Below are 23,398 nucleotides of genomic sequence, written 5' to 3' on the forward strand. Positions count from 1 at the left end.
CCGTAATGTGTTATAGTAATAGTGTTTACTGTTGCCAAGACAACGAAGGCTGTGTAACTGTAAGGAAGTATAAACCGCATTTTAACCCAAACCATGATCTTTCCCTAACCCTAACCAAGTGGTTTTTGTGCCTACCAGACCTCAACCACAGCGTTGTCACACCATAAAACATCATTATTTTTTAACAATGATTTGCAAAGGCTTTGGAAAGTGGCATATATATGGTCTGGTCCCCATTAGTCCTATGGAGGACACTGAAAACACTTATTTGGGAGCCATTGGAAATAGACCTAATGTGTTGTTTTGTTATTGGGACGAGTTACTTTCTACTAATGATTAAGCTACCGGTTGTTTTCCTGATTTATCGTTTTGTGGGTAAAATGTTGGAATTGTAAAAAATGCATGTAACAAATCACAATTTCCCAAAGTCAAAAGTCACGTATTTAAAATATTTTTTTTTTGGGTCTATCAGTCCAAAATAAAAAGATATTGAGGTCTCTATCTTTAAAGACAAACAAAAGCATGGAGATAATATTTACATTTGAGGTGCTGGAACTAGAAAATTGTAGCCATTTTTGTTTGAAAGTTGACTCAAATTAGTCTATTTTTATATTAATATTAATTTTTTGGTTGATTATTTACTTATATCTTACTCCACATTTTTTATGTTTGGGATTTTTTATTAAGTATTGTGCATTCATTAACAGGTTGATAGGACAGAATATCATTAAACTAACCCCAACTCCCAACTCCACTTGTATGTAGTTAGCAGTGATCGAGTGTGATCCCACAGTGTCATCTGTGAGGACTGAGGTGGATCTCTTGAGCTGCTGATGAGAGCTCAGTTTCGGTGTTGAGTTTTAACACCGTGACCCTGTTGCAAGAGGTCCACCATAACCAATACCCTCTCAGCTAAAATTAGCAGCTTGACTTGTGGATATTTGTCAAACTATCATTTGGGTTCAGTGACATCCATAAATTTCATGTGTGTGTGTTGTGTGTGGTAACATGTCACTCCAGGAACAGTATTACTGATCTCCTTGCCTCAGATCTCTTGTAATTCCTTTTAAATTATGAGAGGAAGGGAAAGGAGGTGTCACTAATCCTCCCACCTCTGGTTTTTCACCAGTTTGTGGTCCTTGGGTGATTTGGTGTAACTGCAGTAATTATAAAGTGTGTATTGCTCTAAATACTGAGAGATAAACTGCGGGGGAGAGACTAGGGGAGATTTCTGGTGAAATATATGAACACACAGCTTTGGTTTAATTATACCATGAAGACTCACACAAGGGAGGCTTTCTGTGGCTTTGATTAAATGTTTTACAGATGCACATATATATATTCACTTATCCACATTTTTCATTCTTACTTTTCATCACTAGCGGTAAAGCTACTAGTGCAAACGCTTGGTTTGTATTTGTGTTAAAATAACCATACGGTTTCTATAACTAAACAATAATCTACCATAGAAAATGTAAAAATGAAAAAAATATGGGATAGAAAAAGAACTACTTAAAACAGACAGTCCATGATATCTTTTTAATATTCTGTCATGTAAATGCTGAATGTTCAAATAATTTCATCACTGAAATTTTCCCACATTTTGGCGTTCTCTGTATTTATCCATTAGGCTTTATATTTGTCAGCATCTGCAGAAATGCTAAAGTAGAAACACAAGCATCCTGGGAGGATCATGGGTTACCTCATAGACTTCCATCTCAGAAACAATACAATGCTGAAAAGACAGCTTGAAAAATACTTAAGATCTTTGCCTGCAGTCAGCCATGAGCCAACCACATTGGGACACAGTTCCCAGACCACAAGAATTCTTTGAGGCCAGTGCTGATTAGTGAGGTCTTTAAACTTCATTTTATGGAATATCTTGAATTCATTTGGCCATTTCAGAGGAATAAAATCTAGGAAATTATAGTAATAATTACGGTTAGCATTGTTTATCCATACAAATTTAATGACTGCAATAAAGAAAATGTTAAAGGAAGCCAAAGTAGTGGCCTATTGATAGATGACATTTTGTATTCAATGTGCTTTACATGAACCTCACACATATCTGGGGCTTTTAGCAGCTACTGTAATTATTCCACATATTTAAACATCTAAAGTAAAACAAAGAAAGAGATTAAGTCCAAATATTAGTTAACTTTAAAGGAACATTAGGAAACTTTAAAAATGAAGTTGTAGACCTAAATGAATTGGTTTGAATCAAGTCCAGGGCTCTTAACGAACTTTTTCAACATCCTCCTGAAATATTGACTGTGGTATATCCCAAATTTCTACAATATCATTAGTTAAAATCATTTGAAATGACCTTTAAGATGAATAAAACACCATTCAAGTTATTAGACGATTGTTCATCAACCTTTTTATTTAAATTAATTAGAGACTAAATTAGTCACACCATTAGCACAAATTGCAAAGTGAGAAAAACAGGAGCAGAAAACTGTGGTGAGTATAATGCATAAAATAGATCCTGATAAAACCTTTTAATGGTCCTCCCTGTCTAAAGAGTACAAACATCCATCTCCTTAATTTAATAAACCCAAATGTCGTGTACTATTTAATCATACTGATGTAGTTTTAACTGTCTTAGGTAACGTTAAAATACTAACTTACATTAATACGCTGGACAGTGCAGCAGACCAACATGATGCTCTGGCTGTTCAGAGTGGGAGCAGCGCTGCCCCTCCCCCCAACTCTTGTCCCAAAATGAATTTTCATCCTCCGCCAACCAATTTTAAGGCTGGGCGGTCCTTAAGTTTGAAATTGACTCCCCATTCCACGTATTTATTCTACAGGCATCCATTTGAAATTTGCTTGCATAAATTCAATCAACGGTTCGAAATAAGGGAATAATGTTGACCTGCTCTTAGCTCCAAGTGTGGCTGTGTGCTGATAAAACTGTTGCAGGAGTTGCAGGATACTTGCTCATCCAGCACAAACACCAAAAGGGGTTTTTCGGGCCTCCTCCTTCTTGCTTCAAGTGGCCGATTCCCTCCACACATGAATACAACAAAAATGATGGGTTGATACATAAAGTGATGGCTTGTAATTATGTTGAGTGTAATCAAACAGTTAAGTTTTGATTGTGTTTAACAACATGGACATTTTCTAGCTAGTTTTATGTCACATGACCTGCAGTTCCAGCTGTGACCACTGGGCTATTGGTTAATTTAGAGTAACACTGGCAACACCACTGACATTAAAGTCAAAAAACAATCTCAAATAAAGCTACAAATAACTTTATATTGACTGACTTTTGTAGTGTTGCAACACATGCATCCAACAGTGGTACACATTGTGGTGACGTGTCTTTATTAGAAAAAAATACTGAATTAGAGTTGAGTCCAGCACATATGTTTCTTGTCTGTGATTGTTTTCCCATTGGATAAACAATGTATGTATTAAAGAACTGGGCTGGTGACATTTTATATTCTGTTATTGTCAACAAATTCCTTGAAAAGACCAACCCAAACAATTTGTTAGCTCGTCTCTCAATACTTTCAGACTTTCCTACTCTGTGTGTGTTACACATTTTTTCCAAGTTTAAGACATAAATACTTAAAAACAGGTTACAAACATATAGTTTAATTTTTAAAGAAGACTAGATAATATTCTACAATCGCTGTGCTCTGTAGTTTTTAGTAAAAGTTACTCGAAGAGGAAATTCAGAAGTGTGTTGGGGATGATTTTTGTGAAATTGGGTACTAGTGAGTATTACAGTATATATGAGATTGATCCAAACAGTGCTCACCTTTATATAATAAAGAAACATGTCACATGTCAACAAATGTGGCTGATGAATGTGTTTTTAGACAAAAATGAAGAATAAGATCAATCAGGCTTTGGTGAACAGCCAATACTTGTTAGTTGCATCAATTGAAAAACTTTTTTACTTGAGCTGTCACATTATCCTTGTTGTTCATAGTTTTGGTGTATTTCTTATTTAATTTGCAGTGATGTAGTTCTGGATTTCAAGATTGTGTTGTTTTGTTTGTATGTTGTATTTCTTGTCTTTTTCTCTTTTAATACCGTAGAAATTACTGTTTCGACTTTAAGTGTTGGATTTGTGTTTTATGTCTGCAGACCATAAATAAATCATTTTATACTGTTGATTTTGGTCTTTTTATGGGATTTGTTGGCAGAAAGAAAAATATAAAATTTCACCAAACTTATCATTTAACTTGCTGTCAGGGTAAAGAAGGCTGAACACTGTTTGAGTTTCATGTGTTGTGCAACTCTGATTAAGTTGTAACATTTGAATAAAAAAATAAAAAAATCGAAAACAACTAATCTGTTTCTTTTCTTACACAGATCTCTTACAGATCCTTTGATATTGGGGCTCGGGGTCGGGCCCAGGGGGAGCCGCCACCATTGCGTCCAACGATTGGAGTGCCAACGGTAGCCCAGAAGATGGGCTGGATGGGGAAAACGAGGACAAGACCATCGACGGGGACGCCGAGGGCGTGTGGAGCCCAGATATCGAGCAGAGCTTCCAGGAAGCCCTCGCCATCTACCCTCCCTGTGGCAGGAGGAAAATCATCCTGTCAGACGAGGGAAAGATGTATGGTGAGTACACTGGATAACAGCCAGAGCAACAAAAGAACAACAATTATATGGAAATCAGTTCCATAATGAATGTACAAAAATGAGAAAACCATCCATTCCACAGAGATTTGTGGCTGGAGGAAAACAAACATCCACCAAAGTGTCCTAAAAAAAAAGAGAAAAATACTTTTCTTCCTCCTAAGCTCATGTCACAGCTTTGACACTGAGGTGAATGTTTTCTTTCCTCGCAGAACTCTCATTAACAAGTCTGTACCTGTTGTGCTGTGACCCAGGGGCAGGTTCTTCCAGTCGTACCGGCACTCTCAGAGCTGGTTATTGCTGTCTTGAAAGCATCTCGCCTCCTCTACTCTTGATTTACACCTGTCTTTTTCCTCAGAGTGTTTTTCTACACAGCCTGTTTTTATGCCCAGGGTTTTATGGCCTCGTCTCTTCCTTACTACACAAAACCTGCTCTTTGTTTTTATCGCAGAACGTCATGCGCTTGTTCTCCCCCACACCGGTATCGCTGGGAGAGTTTTGCTTGTAAGGTGACTGGTTGGAGCCGGTTTCTGAGGAAGTGTTGCGTTTGATCCTGGATGCTTCTATTAAATTAGCAGTAATTAGCACAGCGTGAATCGAGACTTAGGAACAAAAACATTGTATTGGCACGCTGTTCTCTCAAAGATTTTAAACATCCATATGGTTTCAGAATAGTAATGCTGTTTCCTGCAGTGTGTTCATTAAATTGCAGGTGTTGAGCCATTAATGCCCTGAAAAGCTCCAGATGGATATGTTGGCAAGCCTTCTGCTAGAATCACCAACATCCAGGTGTAGGAAATTGAACGCATTTGTCTTTCATTAATCTGATCCCTCACTTTCTCGTTCCTGTTGGTGGGACAGCTCACGCTCTCCTAATTAGATTGAACATTTGAGGTTGGAAATTTTGCTGAACAGTGATAAACGCTGATTGACAGGAATTGAACTGCCCCTTTTCTGTTGTGCTTGGCCCTGTCCTCAACAAACCCCTCTCTCTGGTTTTGTAAAATTATGTTATTTTCACCATCGTAATTCATCTCCCTCAAGCCATTCTTTGTAAGACTTCCTCACCCTTTAATTATTGTCCATCATGTCTCTAAAACTTGAAATTGATTCCGGCTTCAATGCAACCATAAAAACCATCAATCATTGCCACCAAGTCTCAGACAGACTGCATTAGTGTTTGTTTTTAAAGCTCTGTTTTTTGGGTGGTTTTTCTGTGCTTGACGTCAGATGGGATTCTTCTGGCATGATTCACCAAAGATGGAATCTCATCCTCTCGTTCGTCAGGAAGATTTGGATTTTCATGGCCAAGCACATACCTGAGATATCTCAGACATTGTTGCAGCTTCTGTTGTGCCTTTGATCCTGTCTTAAGGAACAGAGCACTGGAAAAACACTAAATGACTCAAATAGTCTAAATACACAATCCTCTGATTAATAGATCAACGACTAAAGTCATTTGTGTAGAAAAATGTTGAACATTTGCAGGTTGTAGCTGTTGATTTGCTGCCTTTTCTCTGTTTTATATAATTGTACATTTAATATGTTTGTCTTTTTGACTGTTGTTTGGCTGTTAGATAACAAAAATACAATTTGAAGACATTACCTTTGTCTTTAAATCATCATAGCAGCCATTTTTCACTATTTTCCTACAACTAGACTGAACAATTCAGACAAAAAACGGATAGATTAATTTATAATTGTTAAAATATGAACATTATAATTAGTTGACCTGTCACAGAAAAAACAGACTTATATGACTAATATGGATTTAGCTGTTGGATAAACATTCCATTTAACATTTCTGATTAACGTAATCCATTTCAATTGAATGTAATCCAAACAGTATTGAAGGACAAGTTTAATTATAACAGTATATTAATACATATTATGCAGATTTACAGAGCCAGTTTACCCTGTACACTATTAGTTTGATTTTTGTGTACAGGCTTTTACTTAAGTAACTCTTCAGCCTTGTTTAGCAGGGCAGTGTTGTGTCCTGGGCTCTGTACTTTTGTCATGAGAACGTCAACAAAGAGGTCGGCCCTGCACCACCCCCCCCCCCCCCCCCCCCCCCTTAGCAGCAAACTGTCAGGACCCCTTTTAGAGACTTGTTTTTTTCTAGAGCACTAAACACCCTCTCCATTTACAATAAGTCATCTGAGGCTCTGCTGGCACAGCTAAGGCATGCCCCAGAAGAAGCCCTCTCACAAGGTGATTACGTCAGACACCTAAAAGCTGCCCTGACGTGAGGTTAGGGGAATGTTAACGATTGCACTGTATGTGATACTGTCTACCTTGCAGTCTCAGACTCCCAGTGGCCTCCAAAAGCAGGCAAGTCATCCCTCTCATTGGGAATTCCAGATTTTCTGCCAGGAGTTTTATTTTTTTTTTCATTTGGTGGGAAACCTTTACAAATTTCCATTGTCTTTTGCAAAAAGGCTGTTTTATACTGTACATGTGTATTATCTGCTCCACAAAAGTGTCTAGACTTCCCGGTAGCATTGCCAGTCATTTACGTGGCTCAGGGGTGACAAAGAGTTCAAAAGAGCGAAACACTCAGTTTAATAAGTCACACATGTTATTATTCACTCCAGTTATTTTTGAACACGAACAACAAAGAATCTGGAATAAGATGATAAAACCAATGCCTGTGTCCACTGTTAGTGCACTGATTGTATACTGACTATACTCATTATATACTATTATATTATGATACTTTTATCTTTTAAAATGTGTAAAATCTACCATAGCATTTTAGTAAAGTTGCTTATTTGTTTTTCCTCTCTGAGAGTTACATGAGAAGATTGATACAACTCTTTTACTTAGCCTATCCATTCAATAGCTATAGCTGGTTAGCTTAGCTTAGCATAAAGGAATCTAGTCTGGCTCTGAATGAAGGGGAAAAACAACTGTTTGTGGTTTTTTTCCCAGATTTTATGACAGATTGAAGTCATTGTGCCCGACACATAACCCCCCATAAAACCACAACTTGACGTTTTTACACTTCGGTTTATATACCAATTAAAAAAAATTAAGATGCAACATGTTTATCAGGCTGAGACAGATTTTGATACTTTTGAACAGAGCCAGGCTAACAGTTTCCCCCTATTTCCAGTCTTTGTGCTAAGCTAAGCTACGCTAACTGTGCCTGCTGGGACAGATACTTTTGTGAGAGTGGTATCAATCCTCTCGTCTAACTCTGTACAAGAAAGAGAATAATCCCAAATGTCAAACTAGGCTCTATACTTTTAATTTTTCTACTCATATTAATTCAGAGAGAAATGAAGTGGTTGGCATATTAACAACGGCATCTTCTGACTCTGTCTCCACCTTTAAATCCCGCCTGAAAACGCACCTATTCAGAGTGGCATACTCTGTCTCACACTAACTATGCGATCGCATTCTTGTTTATTTATTGTACTAAAGCACTTTGTAGTCACATTCATATTTATTTATCTTTGCATTAAATATTACCTGATTTATATTGTTTGATGTACTGTTTTATATGTGCCTTGTAAGGTGTCCTTGAGTGCTTTGAAAGGCGCCTTTAAATAAAATGCATTATCATTATTATTATTATTATTATTATTATTATTATTATTATTATTATCTTTTGAAGATCAGTTTTATTCATATAGCGCCAAATCACAGTTATCTCAGGGCACGTTTCACATAGAGCAGGTCTAGACTGTACTCTTTATTTCACAGAGACCCAACATTTCCCCATGAGCAAGCACTTGGTGACGGCAGCAAGGAAAAACTCCCTAACCCTTTTAATGGGAAGAAACCTCAGACAGAACCGGGCTTTAGGTGGGCGGCCATCTGTTTTGACCGGTTGGGTTGAAAGAAAAAGCGGGGAGAGAAACTAAAAGCAAAACATTCAAAAAATAGTTGCGCCTGAGTGACATTCCCTCTTAGTAGGATTAAATAGTTGGCACATTTTACAACACAGGTTCAGGGGAAGTATGCTCAGAAGATGCGTGTGTGTATGTGTGAAAAAAATGTTACCTGTCTTGTTTTGTTTTGGGGCTGTGCTGACATGTTGTTCACCTGCGTTTTCTGGCCTCGACAGGTGTGTCAAACCTCAAGCACACACCTCTCCCTCTCAGCCCTGCAGCTGTCACTACTGCAATGCACTCTGGGTACAGAAAAAAAAAAGATTTAAGTGCTGGAGGGAGGCTTATGTCTGTTCTGACCTTTTGAAGGCCACATTAAGAATTAGCAGCAGGTCCACTGCATGCACAAAGTTGCGAGAAACATGTGTGTAAAGGTATAAGAGGAGGTGCTGACTGGCCTGTAATGATGACTGAGCAAGCCTGGTGCTTCCCTGTCAGCCCCCTCACTGAGATGTTAGGAATGTTTTCAGTCATGGCTGAGCAGTATGTTAGCAATTTAGGATTACCTCAATGTTATGAGAAGGGAGGAGGGGAGAGAATATGGGTGGAGAAAGGGTTCAGGAGAGAGACAGAGCGGTAGAGGCAGGAAGGGAGGGGGAAGGTACAGGGAGTGAAGAGAGATTACCTTTTTGCTCACTATCTTAGCATGGAAGTGGAAAATTCCAGCGGTCATGTAGTAAAAGAAAAAAGATAGGTGTGTCCTGTCAGGGAAGAGGTTAAGAATGGCAGCCTGCAGCGATGTGAGTGGGTGTTGAGCAATCAGCAAGGGAATCATAAGGAGCTCACAAAAGGGGGTAGAGAGATGGAAAAACAGTGAGTGTGGGGAAATAAGCACAGGACAAATGAGGCTGCAAATGCGATTGTAACAGTGTGTGTCTGTGTGTATGCACCTGTCATGTTCTCCTGCTGTGTGGACCAAACTTTTCACCATCTCCCTGCCCCCCACTATGTCCAGTCTGAGTAGACTTTGGCTGTCATGGCTGCAGCTACCACTGATGACTTCACGAGCATGTCCTTGATATTTTCTATTTTGGGATTTGAGAGAGAAATGTGTCTCATTTATTTTATCAACTGATATAACTAGTCCTACTGGGTCACTGCTCTAAGAAACAGCAGGCAGAAGCACTCCATATACATAACATTTGCATGTGCAGCTTCTGTTTTACAATCCTGGAAAATTTAATATTCTATATCAGGCTTTGTTTTCTTCCTAAGTGAATGACTTTCAGTTTCAGATTTTGCTTTTAAACCACACACTTACCCAGTTGATCCAGAGTTTATTGACTGAGCCTGGGGATGAACACAAGTCTCCTGAGTGATTATGTTAGCCCTCAAAATGCTTTCAATGCTATTGATTTAAACATTTGATGCAAGGGTGTGAGGTAGAGGATGAAGGATTTAGGACTCATCATCCCAATGCTTCTAAAATCATCTCCCGTCGCTCTATGAGCTGCACAATGTCTTTTTCTGCACTGAAATAGAGTCTCCTGGTAATGCTATACTGTTTAGGGATGTAACATTTAATGTAATTCAAGGCACTATTCAGTATATTGCAGTGGTATTATGATCCAGTTTGTCTTTTTCCATACAGCAGAAGAAAGTTGTGCCTGAGAATGAGAATCATTATAACATCCAACTTTATAAAAAAGTTTATTTGAAACTTTGAAATCAAACACTGGAGTTTTTTGCCCGACCCGCTTCAAAGTGGCCTCTCTGCAGCAAACTGTACATCACATGAAAACAAACGCAGTGATTTGAAATATCACAAAACCAACCAGATGTTGTGGAGAAACTGGAGATATCGTCTCAGCTCACAACCACAGAGCTGCACTGTTCAACAGATGAACAAAACATGTGGTAAACTTTTTGATTTACCACACAATAGCAAGCCATCACTGTGCTCATCACTTTTACAACGCATGTTAGACAAAAAACTATTTGGCCTGCTTTTTTAATATGATTTCCATCATCACTTTAATCGTAAATAATAGATTTAGCTTGATTTTACTGAGCCACAGCTCAAAGAGTCAGAGTCTAAATGTCTGCTGTGAATTTCTGTACAGCACTAAGGTTGTCTCACCATTGTCGTTCTGTGAGAGGTACTGCAGTTCTTATCTTGCCTCCAGAGCTCTGCTATCAGATATCTGTGAAATTCATAGCAGAACTCTGTGGTTGGGACGACATAATGTTTTTCCCTCTCTGCCCTTCAGCTGAAGAGATTGAGAGTGACAGTTGGGCGGGGGTCAAGCTGGCATTGTTCTTTCTCTGCCATCCTCTGCTGGGATGGTCGGCAGCAGGTGCTGCTGTCCGTTGAGTGCAGGGTCACACAGTGGTGTTGTTTTGGGAAAAAGGGCTGCTCTGCTGCCAGGTGGCAGTTGTTGGCAGAGACAGTTATGGCTTTGTGTTTCCTCCAAGAGTTACAGCATCAGCTGCCCCTTTTGCCCCCCTAACTGACGACCCCCTACCCCAACCTAATGGCCCTCACCCCGGCTCTAACCCCTACTTCTCCCAGAGTTGGGAGTGCATAGGAGCATGTGTGTGTTCGCCTGAGCTCTGGCTGTGTTCGCAGGCCCAGGCCAATCAGATTGGCTAGCACAGATGTGTCAGGCTTAGAGGAATGTTAGGAATGCGGAGGCGCTGGAGCGGGCGTGTCCATCCTTGGCCCGGGGCAGAAGGGGAGGGGCTACCTCAGTATCGGCAGACAGTCCTGCTCTGCTTTGCTCTGCTGGCCGACCGCCGGGCTGACTGGTTGGAGAGTACAGTGAGTGCTGCGAGACTGCTGGAGATGGCCTGCAGTACTTTTATGGTAATTGCAATAACCAGTGCCTTCTGGAGGCCAAGTGCTAAAGAGTGTGTGAAAAAACAGGACTTGCGAGTTTCTCCTGTCATTATGTGTCTGGATATTCTGAAAGCTGTTTAACCGACAGACTTCCTAGACACATAGTCTGTTATGTGTGTCTGTGTGTGTTTATACACATCCTGACCAGTTTTGTTGGTGTAAATTTCTGTCAGCAAGTTTAGGAGATTTAGGTCATTATTCATAATGATACAGTGGTTTAACCTCTCCCTCTGGCCCAATTTTCAGCCACAGGAACCCAGTAAGCGTGACTTGGCAAGGAAACAGAGTGAAAAAGATGGACTGATTTTCCCCCGGCACAACATAATAATGCTTTTTGCACTTCTCATACACCAAAGATAATTTTTGCTTGAACCCAGCTGCTCTCTGCTGAAAAGGCAGTGCTCCTTAAAGCACATGCATGGCACTGAATGTAAAGTTGACCATGAAAGCCCAGAATAGAAGCCTATTCTCTGCACAACCTGTTTGTGCAGAATGTCGAGAGTAGATGTTATGTCATGAAAAACATGGTTCTGTTTTCTAAGCACTCTCTATAATTAGGCTACAGGACCATGTGAGGAGACAATAAGGAGGTGTGAAACAAGCTAATGAAAACTTTGGGGTAAAACAAGAAAATCAACCTTTTAATTCCCAGCTTGTCTTGAATAAGACATGAAACTTTAAAATGAAGGTCTCTTATAGGAAACATAGGTGTTAGTTTGACCTGTGACCCATGACAAAAGAGTGTTTGCCCTGTGTCTGAGGAGCTCTGGGAAAGGTCATACTGCTCTTTTTTTTACATGACATTCAAAGTGTAACAACAGTGCCACCTTCTGTCCAATGTAGGGTATTGTAATTCATGTTTATACACGTATTCTTGTATCTTTGTGTTCTTTGTTAGTGAACTTGTTTTCTGTTTTTTGTTACAGGTCGCAATGAATTGATAGCAAGGTACATAAAGCTGAGAACAGGCAAAACCCGCACAAGAAAACAGGTAAACACTGAATATTTTTATAATAATACGTTTTAACGACTTTAGTGCCTGATTTAGAATAATTTCATAGTATGCATGATTCTAATTTTAGTTACTGACAATAAAAGGCACAAGAAATCACCAAGAGGGTGACACTTATCATTAACAGCAGAAATTGAAATTAATTCATAGATCTTAATGCCATGCTTAATAACAAAAGTGTATTACAAGTCATTGTACAAGTCATAAAGAATAATATCATTATATATATTTCTTATTGTTAACAAATCCCATTATTATTCAAAACTAATAATGCATCAGTCTGTCTCTTGATACTCTCTGCCTTACCTGCAGTCAGCCTTAATGCTGAGGATGTAAATCTTTAAAAACGTGTCATAAATGTATAGTTTCACTTTTTAAAGCAGCTGGCCCCTGTAGTTTTTAACAAACTTTACTGAAACAGGCGTGTTTGTATTTGTTGGGCACTGTTTTCACTCACAGATTGATACACATTTGGTGCTCTTGCAAGTATTTTATGGCAGCAGGACACCGTATGAGGGACTTACTCAAAATAAACTACAGGACCATATGGTGATGAAGGAACAATGGCGTGTCTTATCAATGTGTTTTCAATAGTTTTTCAACAACAATGAAGAAGAGGAACTTTATTGATCCCTTTGGGGAAATTGATCCTCTGCATTCGATCATCTTTGGCCTATAATTGACAGCTGCAGCGCAGCGCCCAAGAAACAGCTCCAGTTCTTTTGGTCAGAAGCACTGACAGGAGTATTAAACCTGACATGCATGTCTTATGTCTTTGGTGATGGGAAGACACTGGAACACTCATGCAAACACCACACAGAAACGACCTGGGACAGGGTTTGAACCCAAAGTTTTTTTGCTGTGAGGCAACAGTGCTCTCCACTGAGCCACTGTGAGAGAATATATCCAGATCCAACATCCATGTCGAACTTAAGTCCCTCAAGCCCATTTCGGACACATCCGGAGACTGCAACACCAGTGCCTCCAGCAGCATCTAAACCTCCTGTGTCTGACACCAGAACAGACTAGACCATAACAGACAGACTAATGTGGGCAGCTGGACATTGTTTGAACCCTCCAGCAGGACAGACAGGACCTGCTCACCACACCAGAAGTAAGACAGTTATATACCAACCTCCAGCACTCCTCTTTCCTATGCTTGAGTGAGCACCAGTACCAAATGAGACCAGCAGATTATCTGGTGCGGATGACCAAAATCTATGAAGCAAACATGGGATCACATCACCAGATCGACAAGAAAGAGAAAGAGCCATGACTCCATGGAAAGCACATTCAAAGTCCTGCTTCATACATGGACTGCTTCCAAAAATCCAGACTGAAGCAAAAATACGTTGAATTGACTGAGATGCAGGAAGACTGGTAGCAGTCAAAAGATATATTACCAGAACTGAACTGTTAGTGGTCCAGTTGGTCCCAATGGAGCTTGATGGCACCATAATTTCATTGATGGTTTAGATTTTTTCATGGGATTTGTTCACAACAAGAAACACATAGACTATTTCCACCCTCACCCTTAAAATCAGCTTCTATTGTATGCATAGAGTAGAAATATTGCTGTTTATCTTCTTACTCTAAATATTTGTGTGTACATGTCTGCACTTGCATGCACGTGTGTGTGCATGCATCCCGGTGCATGTTGGTTTTATGCTCAAATACTGTTTCACACCCTTTCAGGTGTCTAGTCACATACAGGTGTTAGCACGGAAGAAAGTTCGCGAATACCAGGCGGGTATCAAGGTAGGTTCCGCCAACCTGCCTACGGGCAACACTGACTGGGCGTCTCTTTCCTCTTTTGGTTACGGCTTCTCTCTCTTCCCTTCTTCTTCCTTTGTCTTTTCTCTCCCTGTCTTCTTTTGTTCTTCCCTCCTCTTGGCTATTCTTCTGTGCAGGTTTCTAGCCACTTGCAGGTTCTCGCCCGGAGAAAATCTCGCGAGATCCAGTCAAAGCTAAAGGTATGCGCTTCACCGCGGGCTCGGCGGGGCTGGTTTAGGCTTGGCTTTGCACTAACTAGTTACTTTTTGCATATTATGAACAGTCATTGCTTGCATGAGAGGCCAGGTCCTGCTGGAAAATGTATGCAAGCTTGGCAAAAAAGATTAAGTATTTAACAATTAATCACAACTTTCTTAAGAATTTAATTATTTGAAAAAACCCACTCCTGCTTCTTTACCATGCATGCAAAACACAAAAAGAGAAAAGGCTTTTACTGTAGGTCTGTGCTAGATTAAATATGAACTGTCATCACTCAGTAGTAAATGTATAATAGCTCATTCTAAAACCTCTGCTTTAAATAAATGCTACACAAGCTGTTTTGAGTCCTATGAAAGGCTGTTTAGCTGCATGATGCTCCAGCTTTGTCCTCTGTGCCAGCAAAGCTTCTGCAGCAAACTGTCCTTCTCTGAGACTTCTTCTTTCCCTAAAACCTCTCCCTACTCTGATGCTTTTAGTTCCTCTAATGTCTCTGTTTGTAATGTCTTTTTTAAAACTGAACTTGAAATAAGATTAATCTTTCGTTTTTGTCAACATGTGACTCCTTCTGACTTCATCTTGTAGTTCTTATAATTCCTCTGATCTCTCCTAATGCTTTTTACTGTTTTTGCATATTCACATATACATAACCCAAACGTGTAAATACTTAAAAACCTGCCATTCTTAAATTAACCCCTTTATGCAGACTAATTCACAACTGTCATGTTTTAAAGATTCCGTCATAAAGAGATAAATGATTCATCTGTATGCAGGGGAGAGTCTTTAGTTTTCAGTGTCACATATGGTTTAGTCCACCCAGCAGTAGCTGCTATGCTAACAATCTGTAAGCAAACTGAAGGATTGACTTTTTTATTTCTTTATATCACCTAAACTTTGACCTTGACTAGTAATTGTATCAAGTAACAAACTAGTCAAGAGTGATTTGAGTTTCCAAGCTTTCCATTAACGAAAAGCTTATCTTGAGTAGAAAGAATAAGATTGAAGTTTTTTGGAGTCGGTTTAGGTACACTGAGAAATCAAATCTAAACTGTAAATTTGATCAGCAGTCTTTATCTTACGTAGTTTATGGAATGCGTGCTCTGAAAAATGTACCAACACGTAGTAGAATCATGGCATAAAATCAGGTTTTAGGCTTCTCAAGGCTTGAGATATACTCTATGGAGACTTCTATCCTCTCTGCTTGAAGGGGTTAATCATGTTTTCTTCCATTGTTTCTGTTTCTTGTTTCAGGCGTAGTTTGGGGAAGTTTTATAGATGCTTTTTGCACAAACAGCAATCTATATTTTGCCTACTTAACATAACTTGACATATTTCTGTAGTAGAATTAATATTCATGAACCCTTTCACAAAAGTCTTTGATGTTACCATCATACATTAACTACTCACCCAACATGTATTTTAGTCTACTGATTTGGCTTGTTATGCTTCACCTTTAGTTGGATAATTGCATTCGGTTACTTAATTGCACTGTAAAGCTGTTGTTACTTTAACTCTTTTGTAGCTTTTAAATATCAAATAACAGACTGCAGAAGCAGCCATAAAAAATTCCCTAGGCCCTGTCCAAGTGTGTCAAGCATTTATGAAGTCAAGCCAAAGTATTTTGTTAGTGAAAAACACCCAACAAGCTAGTTTACAAGCCAGTCTTTGAAATTCAGATGGCTTATTCTTGTGAATTCAGTTTAATTGTAAAAGTAAAAAGTGTGACTACAAGCTATAAGATGACAACAAGCTGAATGTCACAGCTGTACATTCAACATAATACATTACAGAAATTGATTAGTAAAATGACTTGACCTTTTACTATTTGTGTCATGTCATGTTTTCAATAGTTGTACTATTATCGTGGGGGAAAGTCCAGTTTCATAAAGCCATGTGCTCCCCAATTCATTTTGATTAAGAACTCACTGAAGCAATGTTCTTAAAAACAAACAGACACAAACAAAACTCATTTAAATTCTGTAGAGATGATGATATATTAATGAAATATTACAATTGTTTTAATCTGTAATTGCTGTCTTTATATGAGTTGCATTATTTCAAATATATGTATATTACCAAATGTTATTCCCATGTCATTTTATAAATATTGAGCTAGTTAGAAGCTATTCTGTCATCCCACCAGTCTCCACTGAAAACTGTTATTTATGGTGTGTTGAGTTAATGTTAAATAATTTCACACCATGTCTGTAGTGGAAAAAATAGGCCAACTTTAATTTTAATACACTTTCAGGTTTTCTGTGGACCAAAACTCTTAATTAATCACAGTACTAATGGTTTCTCTCTTTTTTGATTCAGGCGATGAATTTGGTAAGTGAATCTGACTTGTGCAATATGCTTCCCTCCTCCCCTTTGTTTGGCAGCACCAGTGTACTATCCCCTGCTATGGCCGTCTGCTGGCATGGCATCGCGCCCCATTGCTATCCCATAATGAGGCAATGCTTAGGAAACAGTCACACTTTGAACACAATACTGCTGCGCATCCTGCCTGATGTAGCACAATCCCTTTAGCCTCTGCCAAAAGCCAAAGTCTCGCTTGCTTTGCATAAGGTGTCGCTCTTTGATTTGGGATCTTGCTTTAATCGCAAAGTCATATCTTGATTATTCTTTTGCAAACATGCAATAATGCAGGAGAGTGGACTTTTAAGAAAGTTTGAAATATTGAAATTAAAGCAGTTTGTGAACCATAAATTATGTTCATGTACCTTTTCAAATTTAAAATTCTTCTGTGTGATTTCACTCAGACTGTTTGGCTTTGTATGTCTCTTGTGCTACCTGTTTTCCTCACACAGCACCACTTTCAAGCATAGTCAAACCTGGGTTTTGTTGATGTTCATTTGTAAATGCAGCATTAATGCAAAACTGCATTCTGATCGATACACTCTTTATCTTCTTTTTTGTCTGGTGACCATGATAACACACTGACCTTTAATTTTCAATTTCTTGTGACCCAAGCTTAAATACCTGTGAGACAACCCTGCTTCTGATTTTCTCTGTTCTTCTCTTTGCTTTGTTCTGTTGAGCTGCTCTTTCAAAAAATTAATTCGATGTTCTCCTCAAGCTTATTAAATTTATATATTTTAGAATTCTGATATTGTTTTAATCATTTTAATGTATTCAGTGTGATGTGTAAGTCACACAGAAAATATTACTGGCAACAATGTCACAGCTTTAGAAATGTATAGGTTCTGGCGCCACCTTGTGGCTGAATTCTCTCATTTCTCTGTTCAAATCTGCAGGATCAGGCATCTAAAGACAAAGCTCTGCAGAACATGGCAGCACTATCGTCTGCACAGATTGTCTCCCCGAGTATGATAAAGAATCATCTTCCACCACTGCCTCCTGCCCCCTACCAACAAGCCAGAGTGAGACCTCCCTTCATTTTTATTGTTGTTCTTTTGAGCATAAATTTTACATGACATCTGAAGAAACCAGATTAACACCACAGAGTGCAACTGACACTTTTTTTCTTACTCCCCAGTTCTGGCCTGCTCCAATCGCAGGACAGCCTGGACCTTCTCAGGAGTAAGTAAACCCCTCTACTGAACCCACACAATGTCTGTGGGGTGTGTTTAGTTTCTGAAGCGTGAGACTGGTGCTAGAGACGAGCAAAGGCATGAATGAGTGACTGAATAAGATAGGGGGTTAGGGTGAATGTCAGGTGGGTATTTCAGGGCATGTTTAACAGATCACATTTTTGCACACCAGGCTGGTTACAGATCTCAACCCGGGAAGGACTGGGCTTTGCCGCACCAGCCATGCGTAAGTTCCCCCTAGCTGAGGTCCAGCTGTGAGCACAAAGCTGTACTAACTCTTCTTCTACACTGTATTGTATGTTTCCTGCACTGATGTAAACCACCACCAAATTAACTGCTTTGAAGTTTATTAAGAAAAAAAGCGGAATGGGGCAGACAAATCCTAAGCAACACCAAAATCTATAAATATTTTTTATTCATTTTCTTGGATTTGCCAGTAGAAATGCAGTTATATTATTATTATTATTTTGCATCTTTATGAAGCAGGTGGACTTACGCTTAGCTGGTGCAGCAACACATGCTGATACTTTAGCACTAACAGATTTTCACGATAAAAACATGTATCAGAAACACAAATATAGGAAGACACATGTGCCACAAATCTGATCCTGACACTATGGAGTACACTTTAATGTCTCACTGAACCATTCATTGTCTTTCAGTATCAAACCTTTTGCACAGCCCCCATACCCAAACCTATCAGGTCCTATACCACAGTCCATACCAAGTAAGTATGAAGTTAAGTCAAAATCAGTCACATTTTTTTAAAAGAAACCAAACTAGTGAATGACATGGAAATGACTCACTGTCACTGTTTTATAAATATTTGTGAACGTGCTCATCCAGGTTATGAGCCCTTGGCGCCTCCTCCTCCACCAAGTGCTACTGCAGTGCCAGTGTGGCAGGACCGGACCATCGCCTCCTCTAAGCTGCGGATGCTGGAGTACTCAGCCTTCATGGAGGTTCAAAGAGATCCAGACACTGTGAGTTGAAGTTTAAAATGAGGTTTCCAATATACAACAACAAAATTGATGTCAAACATTTAAAAAGTGATTCTGGTGTAAAACTGTAATGCACATAAACAACACTAAGAACTGCAGGATTCTTATGTGGCTTTGATTGGATGTCTTAAAGCCTCTAACAGGAAGCAACTTTATCCTTTTTTCTTTCTCTCACATGTAAACAGAATGTGATATTCTCAGCTCTTGAGGTTAACCATATCCTCCTTTTGTCTCCTCTGTCTCTCTACACTGCAGTACAGCAAACATCTGTTTGTCCACATTGGACAGACCAACCCCTCGTACAGCGACCCACTCCTCGAGGCTGTGGACATCAGGCAGATCTATGACAAGTTCCCTGAGAAGAAGGGTGGGCTCAAAGAGCTTTATGAGAAAGGCCCTCAGAACGCATTCTTCCTTGTGAAATTCTGGGTGGGTTATTTATCTATCAAATTTGCATTTTTCTTTCTGATTTATACTTAAATGATAGTTCACATTTTTTTCTGTCTTAAAATTATTTGGTGCCCAAATGAACATTGAAACAGGTTTTGCTCACTGTAATCATCCTTCCTGTTCATACTGACCATTAGAAAGTCCCCTCAAATGTGCTTTTAATGTAAGTGAAAACAAGTGCAAAAATGTGTTTATGTGAGATTATCATCATTATCATAGTTCTCTTTCTCATCGTATAAAATCCACAACCTCGCTTTCAAAGTCACACATGCAACAGCATTGTTGTTCAGCTTAAACAAAGCACTTCCTCGTGTTATGACAGTGTGGTGTTTCTTTCAGCAATGTGAAGTATATGTTTATTATCTTGAGATTATACACAGGGCGTTTCACAATGGACCATTTCACCACATGCTGTACACATTTAAACAAACTATTGATATACACACTAGAACATCCAGTTTCAACCAAAACATGTTTTCACAGGAGCAAGAAACCATTAAACCATCAAACAATTAACTTTACAGTTCATGTGGTATAAGATTCTTTAGTTACATTTTAAAGTATGTTATGATCATCACTAATGTATTTAAATGTATCCTCTCTGCAGGCGGACCTGAACAGCAGCGGCATGCAGGATGGCCCTGGCTCTTTCTATGGTGTGAGCAGCCAGTACAGCAGCATTGAGAACATGACGATCACTGTTTCAACCAAAGTCTGCTCGTTTGGGAAGCAGGTTGTCGAGAAGGTAGAGGTAAGGGCGTGCATTAATAGTCGCTTCTCTTTACTCACACATCCAGTATGTATGATATAGATACACACTGCTGCATGGTTTTGACTGACCTGTGTGTGTGTTGCAGACAGAGTACGCCCGCCTGGAGGGAGGAAAGTGTGTTTACAGGATCCACCGCTCTCCGATGTGCGAGTACATGATCAACTTTATCCACAAACTCAAACACTTGCCTGAAAAATACATGATGAACAGTGTTCTTGAAAACTTCACTATCCTACAGGTAACATACATTTGATTATATGGGATTTTTAACCTGAAAATGTAAAATGCTAAATATCTGTACAGACTACGCTACTTCATGTTTTTTCACCTAAAATTTTTGCTTTGCTTTCAGGTGGTGACAAACCGCGACACCCAGGAGACCTTGCTATGTATAGCATTTGTTTTTGAGGTTTCTACAAGTGAACACGGAGCTCAGTATCACGTCTACAGACTTGTTAAGGACTAACAGCTCTTCAGGGAGGTTTTGGAAAAGCCAGACAAAGCGTGACACAATCTCCTCTTCAACCAGCTCAGCCATCCAGGAAAAACTAAGTAACATTCAAACAAAGCTAAATCAAACTAACTTGGACACATTTTATGCTTTAGAAAAAACAAAACAAAAAGTCTCATACGCAAGGAAAACAAGAGTGAATCTCAACATGCGGACATGCAAAGAAATATTTGAAGAATTACGGATTTTTCAAACAACTAGCTACTTTCCATGTGTTTAAACATGCTTTAGATGAAGTGGGTCACTTTTGCAAAGGTAATTGATGGAGCCTGAAATGTTTTATTGAGGGAATGAGAATGTGTTTAGGGTTGAAAAGACTCTAACAGAATCCAAGGGAACACACTCTGAGCAATAAGAGACGTGTATTTAAAAGATTGAAAAAGACGAGAGAACAGGACCACGGAAGGGGGGAAAACCAGAGCCAAGTGGTGTTGTTGCAGAAGGTTTGTTAGGAAAGCAAGTGCCTTTTCTCCAAAGATTTAATCAATGCCTGCCACTTTGGATTGCCTTTTTTTTACTACCTCTTGTTTTTAAATGAACAAAAAAATAGTCAGACCGGTTTAATTTGTCAGAAAAATTGGAAAGAAACCCCTCAGATCTACGTCTTTTGAGGCAGTTTTTGTATTTGGGCACACAGATGGATGGGACGGGATAACTAATTTTCATGTAGCCTGTTTTAAAAAACAAATCGTCCCAATTTTTACAGATCAAGTGTACAGGGAGAAGGTTTATTGTGTTACCATATTATTTAGGTTCTGCTTTTTTTTATGTTTTATTACACACTTTTTAAAAATCAGGTCTTACAAGCATCTATCTATAACTGACTTTTGACACTAGGGATGCCTTGTACCATTGCTAGCCTGACATAAAGCCAGGGCTTTGCCATCTTTACAAGACCCCCTTGTTATTTCTCTCTGTTTGAAGACGTGTGCTCGGTTGCACTTAAAAGATCAAGAAGGGGGATGAAGCAACAACAGTGCTTATTTTCTGCCTTGAGTTATGTAGCCTAATTAAAAAAAATGTTTCTGTACTGTGAGTCAGTGGATGCTAAAGGAATATGTGTTACATAGGAGTATTTTTCGGGGACTTTATGTTCATATTTGTGATCAAGTAACTCAGCACAGAGACCATGGTTAAAGTGGAGAGAAGTTAATCACTGTTTCTTTTGTTTAAAAAAGAGATTGTATGCTGTGAAGTCGGCTCATTTGCTTCACCCTTCTCCGTGTGATGTGTGGAGAAGACGCATTCATTGATAAAAGTTCAGTTTTTATATTTAAGACATTGTTTTTTACTGACATTACACATGAAATAATTTTAAAATCAAACTAAAGAATTGTCTTGAATGAGAGCTATTGTCTCTGTGCTGTGGAGTATGACCATTGATTGTTATTTATAGGGTTGGAAAACAGATGATGGGGGGGCAGGGAGGGGTACTGGAGTTGTATTGATCATATTTTCCATTGTGATGGAGATGTTAAAAGTATTGCAGGACTCATACTAGAGACAGGATAACTGTCAGCCCATGGATCCTGCCAGACAAGTGATAAGTGTCTACTCTGTGTGGTTCACTGGACAATTTTTCTATAAAAGTTCAAAGTTTAAGATAAGTGGAATAATAATTGCACCTGGCTTTGAATGTCATATTTCACAAGCTAGATACAATAACACTCCTCTAGCAGGTCTCTCAGTTTATCTTTTATACAGACATTTTGCTATTATCAAGATTAATGTTTTGTTTTGATTCTGTTGTCTTTTGACTTTCAGTGTTTGCCATATGCTTCACTGAAAATAATGTGTGATTGTGCTGATATTGATAATTAATAATGAGATATCTAATGTATCATATTCTGAATGGTGTGGGCAGTGTTTTTGTTGTTTTGTTGTTTTTTTGTTTTTTTTTCGGTTTAAGGTGGTTTACTATTGTCTTTGTTACTATTGTGCATTGCAATTTTATACTTCAAAGTAGAGGTTGGACTATGTAACCAAACAAATGTATCTAACAATAAAAGACGCATGGTGCCTTTGGGGGCCATTTTCCCCAGAAAACTTATTAAACATGTTTGTAAATTTGTTTTGTCCACGATGGTTCTTTTCATACCGATATTACATGTGTCATGTGATGCCAAATATTGTGTTAGTGTCGTCCACAAGTTACAAATTACTCTTTTTACTAAATGAAAGTTGTAGCTGAGCATTTATCCCATGTGGTTCCAGGTGTTGCACCAAATTCTGTGACCCAATTAGGATTTTTGTACTGCCGAGAACATTTTACACATATTTTTAAAGCACCTGTTCAAAATGTTCCAAATTGTGCCTCTAAAGTACTGACAGCATATAAGCATATAATCTTTTAAAAAATGTAAAGGACAAAAAAAGCCTCATAGATACAGAGAGCATCACAAATGTTGACAGCTGTGATTGCAGGAGGTGTTGTGTACATGTCCGTATGGACCTCTGACACTGTTCACCTGTCAGATCAGGTGATGTCTGATCAGATTTCAATGTATTTAAATCTGTGTGAGCCTCTTTGATACAGTATGATTACAGCAGTGGGATGCTAATCCTAATCAGGTCATGGGGTTGAGTCTAACACCTGTAACTCCTGCAGCCAGTGGTGGGTCATAACTGTACATAAACTAAATGTTGAAGTACTTCTATGTTGCTTGTGTATTTGCATTTCCTGCTATTTCTTTTTACTTCTGTTTCACTATCTTACAGCAGGAAATAATTCATGCGCTTTTTATTCCTCCACTACATTTATCTGATAGA

At 38.9% G+C, this 23,398-nt stretch overlaps 1 protein-coding gene across 1 annotated transcript; it reads left to right on the forward strand.

The window, feature by feature from the left end:
- Positions 1 to 4,352: 4,352 nt before the first annotated feature.
- Positions 4,353 to 22,012, forward strand: tead3b (TEA domain family member 3 b; the record flags this gene model as incomplete). Its single annotated transcript, XM_053315564.1, has 14 exons — positions 4,353 to 4,584; positions 12,267 to 12,331; positions 14,048 to 14,110; positions 14,263 to 14,325; positions 16,658 to 16,669; positions 17,599 to 17,724; positions 17,841 to 17,884; positions 18,068 to 18,121; positions 18,558 to 18,622; positions 18,742 to 18,878; positions 19,152 to 19,325; positions 19,954 to 20,097; positions 20,204 to 20,356; positions 20,471 to 22,012. Coding segments are annotated over 14 exons (1,446 nt in total), but the record flags the coding sequence as incomplete, so codon positions are not given.
- Positions 22,013 to 23,398: the final 1,386 nt, after the last annotated feature.

Source organism: Scomber japonicus, chromosome 3 (assembly GCF_027409825.1).
Source record: "Scomber japonicus isolate fScoJap1 chromosome 3, fScoJap1.pri, whole genome shotgun sequence".
Classification (NCBI taxonomy): domain Eukaryota; kingdom Metazoa; phylum Chordata; class Actinopteri; order Scombriformes; family Scombridae; genus Scomber; species Scomber japonicus.